The sequence below is a fragment of the Saimiri boliviensis genome, chromosome 4 (genome assembly GCF_048565385.1).
Source record: "Saimiri boliviensis isolate mSaiBol1 chromosome 4, mSaiBol1.pri, whole genome shotgun sequence".
Taxonomy (NCBI): domain Eukaryota; kingdom Metazoa; phylum Chordata; class Mammalia; order Primates; family Cebidae; genus Saimiri; species Saimiri boliviensis.
The window spans coordinates 130,565,129-130,574,064 of record NC_133452.1 but is presented as its reverse complement, the minus strand read 5'-3'; the positions used below and the strand labels follow the sequence as shown (position 1 = coordinate 130,574,064).

The 8,936-nt window shown below is 44.2% G+C and overlaps 1 protein-coding gene across 1 annotated transcript; it reads right to left on the bottom strand.

The window, feature by feature from the left end:
• Positions 1-4,018: 4,018 nt before the first annotated feature.
• Positions 4,019-6,038, bottom strand: LOC101052651 (HLA class II histocompatibility antigen, DQ beta 2 chain-like). Its single transcript, XM_010337205.3, has 2 exons — positions 5,897-6,038; positions 4,019-4,431 (listed from the first exon to the last, which is right to left on the bottom strand). Exons 1-2 carry the CDS (start codon positions 5,991-5,993, stop codon positions 4,019-4,021), a joined length of 510 nt encoding a protein of 169 aa, XP_010335507.2. The 5' UTR covers positions 5,994-6,038.
• Between the last annotated feature and the right edge of the window lie 2,898 nt (positions 6,039-8,936).

The window sequence follows — 8,936 nt, the reverse complement described above, 5'->3', positions numbered from 1 at the left end:
GTTTGATTGTGTTCTGATCCTATGTATAAAAACCCCAGCCTACTAAATATATTTATAAATAAAATTTTTTAAAGTAATAATAGGTAAAATCTAAGGACAGTGCAAAAAAAAATATTCAGTCTGCTACTAGAACCTCAAGAGATTTCTGCAAGATAAAAGGTAAGTTAGAATTGCGTGAGAAAAACTCTGCAGTCCGTTGTGCAGAAAGTTGGAGGCTACAGACTAAATGGAGTAGATTCTAAATGAAACAACAAGGAAAACACCTCTGTGTTCATAGAGGAGCATGCTGGAGGGAATAGTGAAGACCACAGAAACTTCAAATAGCTATACCAATAATTCTAAAGCTAACTCACACAGTGTGAAGCCCCGCGTAGGACTTCATACTTTATCATTAATTGAGATAATTCTCACTGATGTACATCATTTCCACAAACTTCCCCTGAATATGGATAGCACCAGACACAGATCATAAGGAGCATGCCAAGCAGAAAAAATCAGGATGAAGAAAACGGTATATGAATGGTTAATATGAACAGTTCTACATGATGTTACAACTCTATGATATTACACATTTTAAAGCATTTGGAAAACATAGATATTTAAAATTCTGGGGTTTTTGAGAATACAAGTGAATAACTTGCTTAACTAAAAGTATAGAGGGAGAAAAAACAAGATGTTCCTTGGCTCCTATTAGAAGAAATTATTTTTTTAGAATAGAGATAACCAGAAATGTAGAAAGATACATGAAAAGCAGAATTGCTGTCTATTGTGTTTCTCCTGTATCCCAGTCACCTGAAGCATAGTAGTTGTGGAGGGATGTGGAGTAGGATGTGGTGGGGTACAGCACAGTAAAGACTTCTTAGGGGCCAGGAGCGATGGCTCATGCCTGTAATCCCAGCATTTTGGGAGTCCAAGGTGGGTGGATCATTTGAGGTCAGGTCACCTCCTGTGGAGGGCCTATTTCCATGCAGGAAATATACTTTCCAGACATCAGATTTGTCAGTGCCTTAACCTGACAATACCACTCAATTTCTTCAAACGGGTTGGCCACAGTTCTATGTTCAAATAGGCCTCCCCTTGATATTTTGTATCCAGCCTCCTCTGATTTTCTGAGATTCATTGGGATATAATCAGAATGGGTGTTTATCAGCATGCCAATTAGCCACAAGACAAAACTTGTTTAAAAACCCAAATCTGTTACCCAGTTATCAGCGCACTGCCTATTGGCTCAAATGTCTGCTCTGCAGGTAGCTGTTATAGGTATAGAACATGAATCCCAATACATATGAATCGAGAGATGTTTGTTGCTTTTCCCCCTGGAATCAGAAGTGGGAAAACAAGGACCACTGCACGTCGTGGATGAGGAACGTGGCCAGGAGGACAGAGGTGAGGCAGCGTCAGAGGTGCTGGGCAGATGCCAGCTGCACTCACAGAGGACACCCACTGCAGGGCCTGGCAGCCCATGGGCAGCTGTTGTTTGGAGTCTGGTAACTTACAGCAGCTTGAGGCAAGCCCACCAGCTCCAACAGTGTGAAGCACATGCAACTCCAGAAGGTCTCCAGGTAGGCGAGCACATCTAGCAGGTGATGGTCATCCAGCTCCCTCTCCTGGGGTGGATGGTGCACTCCATGCCCAGTGGCTGCGGTGGGTCAGGTATAGTGTGGTGAGGAGCGTGCAGGAGGTGCAGCTACCTGAAGCCTGCACAGCCACCAATGCACCCAGGCTGGGTCCTGACCCTGGCCCCTCCCAGACTGCCATGCACCCTTTGTTATTAAAATACCCATCTGCATACTTATTTTATCAGATTATGCATTTCTTAGAATGGTGGTTTAACTAATTCTACATATGCAGAATATGAAGATCAATCTAGTGAATTGATATACTCAATGTCATTCGGTTATTTTAATTTCCCCAATTTCATTGGATATTAGACTGAAGAAATTTCTAAGCCAAGTGTTTAAGGTACTTCATTTCTCTTAACTATTTATAGTACTTTGTGACAATAGAAAAATGATTCAAAATGGAATTATGAATCAAAAGGGAGCAGAACCTAAAATTTGGAAAATTCTCAGCGTATCTGTATTATAAAATATAGAAAGCATATTTTGGAGAGAAGATGGATGTGGCCAAGGGACCATTTGACTAGGAGATTAGTATGGATCAGCCATCTGAACAGAAGCCAGGTGATATTAATCAAGACAATGGGGAGATTCATTAGCCATCTGAACAGAATCCAGGACCTACGGTCCAAAACAATGGAAAAATGGCTCCAAAGGCATTTTGGAGATCTTTGGAATTGCCACTCTCAACACAGGCCCAGAGTGAAACAGCCCTGGTGACTGTGGGGCCGTCAGAGAACCCCTGCTAGGACAATATGCAGCACAGCCACAGGGATAAGACTTGGACTCATGACCAAGGCCCTAAGCCACTGCAGAGGAGGGGCCACCATAATAAATTGTCATAAGGATAGAGCTGCCCAAAGACATGAGGGCAGTGTCCCCTGAAGGTGTGGAGGCCCAACCTTTGCTCCAGTGAGTCCAGAAAGTGGGATCTCCAACCCAAGCCAAGGCTTCAAGCCAAAAATGATTGTTCTCTAGCTGTAAAGTTTTGGATTTGTTTGAGACCTCTCACTCCTCTCGTTTTCCCAATTTCCCTCTTTGGAATGGGAATGTCTGTCCTATGCCTGTCCCACTAGTGTGTTCTGGAAGCGTATAACATGTTTGATTCCACAATTCCGTAGATGAAGAGCAATTTACCTCAAAATGACTTGTATGTTGAATCTTCCACAAATCCAACTTAGACCACATTTAGATGAGACTTCAGACTTTAATACTGATGCTTAAATAAATTAGGACTTTTGAAACTGTTGGGATGGAATAAATATATTTTGTATATAAGAAGGACATTAATGTTGCGAGACCAGAAGCAGAATTCTATACACTATTTATGGTATTTTGTTATAGTTGCCCAAACAGAGTATGACACTACAATATTTGGAGCACAGTCTCTTATGCTTTTTTGTTTAATTAGGTTTTTTTTTCCTTCCTCTGTATTCTGCCTGCCTACTCTTATCTTCCTGGTCTGGAATGGTCAGTCACCAGATAACCAGGTGGGCACTTACGGCACAAATGTCTATCAGACATATGGTGCCTTTGGCTAGTTTACATGTGAAAAGCAACCTGAAATTATTTTTATTCAATAATTTAGTAGCTTCAATTTATTTATTCCAAAGCGTCTGCTCTTTTCATTGTGCCATTTGTTCAGCTTTTCTAAGAAATTAAAACTACCTTACAACTTCATGCAAGTATTGTTTTTATTTGCAGCAAACACCTTTTTTCCTGACTGCATTCACAAACCTTAAGATCCAAGTCAATAAGAGTTTAAACCATTAAGCAAAATAATAGAAAAAGAATTAATTCAGTCAATTTTTAAGGCTCTATTTAACCTCTGCTTTCTGTTGAGCCTAAGTGGATGGGCAGCTGAGTACGTTTATTCATTAATTTAACCGAAGATCATTGAGTTCATACCAAATACCAGTCAATGTGTCAGGTACCAGGCATGCAATCATTGAAACAGTCTCTCACCTCAAAGAGCTCCACCATGGATGAAAGCCATTTAAGAAAAGAGAATTACAATGAATAATAATTTGAAGCCAAATGTCAAAATATCATATTTCACAACTGTAATTGCTGGAGGCCCTGCGGGATGTTGTGGGACAGCCCTAACTCCATCAGGCCAAGTCTGAATCTTCCTGTGGCGCGAGCTGGGCACGTGGGTCTCGCTGGGTGGGGCATTGCTAGCAGGGCAGGCAAGCAGGGGAAGAGAGAACTGCTTAGCAAAGGTAAGGCACGAGGAGGCAAACCTATAACGCACTAGGCAAGAACCTGCAGAGCAGAGGACGAGGCCAAAGGACCGGGAGGCTTGGAACACACTGGGCAGCCTGACCCAACTCTGCAGGGAACTGAGGGCTGCGTTTGCGCATCCTCCTGCTCTGCCTTAGATCCCTGCCCCTCCTGTGCTACCCCCAATCCCCAAGCCCCTGCCACCTTCCTGTCCCCTGGGGTGGACCAGGGCTCCATCCTTGAGGCCTTGCCGCGCCCCTCTGCCCGGAAAGACTCGGGCACTCCCCAAGGGTGAGCTCCGCGGAGGGACAACGACGCTCACCTCGCCGCCGCAAGGTCGTGCGGAGCTCCGCCTCGTAGTTGTGTCTGCACACCGTGTACACCGCGGCCCGCTCCTGCTCCAAGAAGTCCTTATAGTTGTTCCAGTCCTCGGTGCTCCGCCCCAGCTCGGTCACCGCCCGGAACTCCCCCACGTCGCTGTCGAAGCGCGCGTACTCCTCGCGGTTATAGATGTACCTGGCCACGCCCCGCACGCGCTCCGTCCCGTTGGTGAAGTAGCACATGCCCTTAAACTGGACCACGAAATCCTCTGCGGGGAATCAGCGGCGGGTCAGTCAGGCCCCTCCCGGCCCCAGACCCAACCCCCAGCCGGACCGCACCCTGCAGCCGCCGCCCTGACACCAGACCCAACCCCCAGACCCAACCCCCAGACCCAACCCCCAGCCGCCGCCCTGACCAGCAGCTGCGAATCCTGTCCGCGCGATTTCGGGTTCCTGGCCAGGCCCCGTGCCTAGTGCTCGGACCTGGGATCCTCCAGGGAGCCCTGCCTGCCCTCTCCGGGGCCTCGGGAATCTGCTTCCTTTAGGGAGGGTAATGGGAAAAGCCCAGTCCCTGCCTGAGCCTGTGAATCAAGTGAAGAGGGCAGTCGGATGGATTTTACATTGACCTCTGCGCTTAGATCCAGGCGTTCTCGCGTGAAATCCCATTTTCCATGGAGTTCCTGGGTATATTACAGACACAGTTATTCACATAAATTTGAGAATTCAAGGGAATGACAAGGAAGGTTCAGAAACGAAACTTGTTCTCGTCCTGATACAAGTATTCTCTTGGTCCCTGGGCAAAATACATTTCTTCCCATGCCTAGATTTACTCTCTTTCTGCTATACCCGTCCAAGTGCCTGGTGAGGTTCACTCACTTCTGTGTTAGAAAGGACCTACACCTCCGGAGTTCTAGAAAGAAACATTTATTCATGGAAAGAGCCCAAGCTTCCAAATTCTATAGAGTCCAACTAAACTGAGTCAGTCACCAGCTTGGGCCCGTTACTTAACAGAATATTCATATCACAAGTATAATCATGTAAAAGGAAAACCATGATACTTACACATAGGATGTTAGAAGGAGTGAGAGAATTTATATAAAGTACTGTCCTGTGTCTGAATGGCTTCTCAATATGTATTATTTCCCTTCTTTACATCCTCCTTTCTATCATACTAAATTCAGTCTATCATCAGCTCAGGTCCCTGAATCCCACTCAAGTCACCTTTTGCCCATAAATCAGTGAAACATCTGTGGTCACCCAGTCACCTTCCCTTAGTATCATGAGTTTGCCTTCACAAACTCTCCAGTCAAGTCAAATACTGAGACTACAGATACCATTGCTGCCTTACATTTCCTAGTGCAGAATCCCATAATATTTAGTCTAGGTAAGTCTTGGGGTACCTTGAAATGGCAAATCCTATGGTGTCTTTGGGGAAATTCATATCATCAAAAATAACTCCATGGCCACTTTGTCCTGAGTAGTAAAGGCACACGTTGTCTCCTCCTTCCTCTCTCCTCCTCCAGGCTTAAGCCTATAAAATTGGGGTTGGATTATCCTCACCTCACCCATTATACGGTGAAAATAAGAATGAAACATAGCTCTATTTCCCAAAAAGAATAAATGGTGATAAAAGACTATGTTCTGGGATCATAGAGGTCACCACCCGCATACCCCAGCCCACGGAGAGCCTGTTCCCAGAGTGTCGGCTCTCCAGAGCATCTGCCCTGCACTTACCGGGAGAGTCTCTGCCCTCAGCCACTGGGGTGCTCAGCATCACCAGCATCAAGGTCACAGCTGCTGCCCGAAAGCCTCTACGGAGCTGCAGAACCATCTTCCAAGACGTAATTGAGACCAAGGAAAAAGCAGTGGTAGTCAACACAGCTCAAACCTAATGGATTTTATGTACTGCCGGAAACAGTAAAAACCTCTGGATGTTACCATGCGTGGTAGGATTGGAGAGTCCCTAGGAAAGGAACCAATCAGCACCGGAGCTGAAGGACCTCATCTGCCTCTGGGCAGACATTTTTCTGTGAAGATTCTCACTCCAATGCCTGGCACTGTTTCTTCTTCAAATTGCACTAGCAGTTGAGGTGAAGATTTCCAAATAAGTTTTAAGCAGCAAAAGACAAATGTGATTCAAGAGTAGACGTCTTACAAACTATTGTTCTTATACTTGGGATTTTTAGTAGGCAAATTAAGTGGGGATAATATTTCAGGGAAAAAAAATTGTTGTCACAGAAATGTTCACTTTGATTGTCTTAGACACTCTGAGGAGACTTAAGTTTTGGTGAAAAGAGCAAAGTTCTTAGAAGGAAATGATGGTGAGTTGCAGTCCTACCACTAATGAGCTTTCTAAGAGTCAGCAAATTACCGAACTCTTTGTCCCAGGCTTCTTTTTGCAAAATGTGGATCATGTTTCATGTATTTTACATCTAGATCTTCACATACACAAATTTAAGATTAATATGACTTGCTTAACATTACAAAAGTCTCCTCCACTGTTATGTGTAACTATCAAGTTAATTGGAGGAACAAGAAAACAAAGCAAATAAATAAAACAAAACAAGTTGACACCCAGCCCTGCTGGCAAGTGATTCTTCATTATGCAAGAATGTATTGCATTCATGCTCTTTGAGTGAAAGTGTTTGTTGACTTTTCTATTTTAAGTTCTTCAGCTGTTTAAATCCTCCCTGAACCATGAAACAGGTGCATCTGACATCAGTAAAGGACAATACACAAATTTTACAGTATTCTGATACAGTCCCATTTAGTTTTGAAGACAGAGAACAAAAGCTGTAGAGAAGGATTGCCTGGGGCTGAATCGTATTAATGATGGAGCAAATGTTTAGAGTTACAGATTGTATTGGGCCAGCCCTAAACATCACATCCAAAATGCCAGAGATACCAATGTGTTTTTATAATAAATTTACTACTTATCAGGCTCCTGTTGCCCATGGCTAGGGGCACTACTAATGGTTATAAAGCAATTAAAACAATGCCTAACAAATATTATTGGAACCCTAACAAAGAAAATAAATATCTCCATCTCTCTTCTTCTCTCCCTTCCTCCCCCACTCTTCCTTATATGTTAGTAAAGTAGAAAATAGGCTCTAAAAGCAGAATATAAGCTTACCAGGTGAAAAGAAACAGGGAAGAGACAGTAGCAAGATTTTGCTTCTACTTAAGCAGAAGAGGTTTGAATAGTGGCACGGGAAAGCACTGAGTGACTCCAATATCCCGTATTATTCTGTGCATAGGTTTAGATCACCTGAGACTGGGGAAGTTGCCACTGGGCTTCTGGCAGCGGTGGTGTACTCAGGAGCAGGGTAACCCCAGTCTAAGGAGGGTCTCCACTGCTGCAATGGAAGCCTAAAGGAGGAACATCAAACTCAGATCTAGAGTGCAACTGGAGGCAAGAAAAAATAGGCAGAGAGGGACTTGAAGGTGCCCTCAATGTCCTCTTCATCCCCAGTACAGCGTCCCTCAGAATAGAGACTTCTGGCTCTTCCCCTCCTTCCTGTTCAAAGGGAGAAATTTCCCTCAGGTTTATTGTGTGGCTATGAGGTAAAGACTGCATCCAACCTAGGGATTCCCCAGTCTCACAGGCCTCTTCACACAGACTTTTCTCTTTTCTTCTCTTCTCTTCTCTTCCTTTTTCTTTGCTCTTCTCTTCTCATCTTTTCTTTCTTTTCTTTTTTAGGGACAGAATCTGGCTCTGTCATCTAGGCTGGAGTACATTGGCATGATCATGGCTCACTGCAGCCTCAACCTCTTGGGCTCAGGTGATTCTCCCATCTCAGCCTCCCAAGTAGCTGGGAGTACAGGCATGGACTACCATCATTCTGTGTAATTTTTAAAAAAACTTTCATAGAAACAGGGTTTTGCTATGTTGCCCAGGTTGGTCTCAAAGTCCTGGCCTCAAGCAATCCTTCCGCCTTGGCCTCCCAAAGCACTGGGATTATAGGTGTGAGCCACCATGCCTGGCCATGCAGGCTTTTCAACTAGCAACAAATGTGTCAGCTTAGAGCCATTTTCTGATGGGCAAGAACCTCATCTGAGGCTGCACATCGTGGCTCACACCTATAATTTTCTAGCGCTTTGGGAGGCCAAGGCAGGCAGATCACTTGAGGTCAGGAGTTCGAGACCAGCCTGGTCAACATGGTGAAACTCTGTCTCTACTAAAAATGCAAAAATTAGCAAGGTGTAGTGGTGCACACCTGTAATCCCAGCTACTCTGTAGGCTGAAGCAGGAGAATCACTTGAACCCAGGAGGCAGAAGTTGCAGTGAGCCAAGTTTGTGCCATTGCACTCCAGCCTGGACAACATGAGCGAAAATCATCCCTGGTCAGCATCTCTTAGAATCTGTGCCTGGTCAATGCAGTTGAAGGTAAATGTGGAGTCATCCTGTCACCAGAAGGGTTATCCAGGATTCTATTCTGCAATTACTTTCAGAATCAAGAAACACTGTACATTCAAAAAGGTTATGTGGCCTCCTTAATGCCAGTGGTAACATAATTAGAAATACTGCCCTAGAATATCATTTTCCTTTAATAAAAATATATCAAGCAATTATCTCTAAATTTTTCAAAACCTCATGAAGCTACTTACATATTTCCCTTATATCAACTTTTAGATGACCAGTTACATGAAATTTTTTTAAAGACACCTATGAAGTAGACCCTTCCTCTTTAAACAGTTGTCTCTTTAAAATGACAGCCTAGAAAACCTGAAAAAAGAGTTAAATTAGTAGCATTCAGGGGCTGGGCTCAAACAG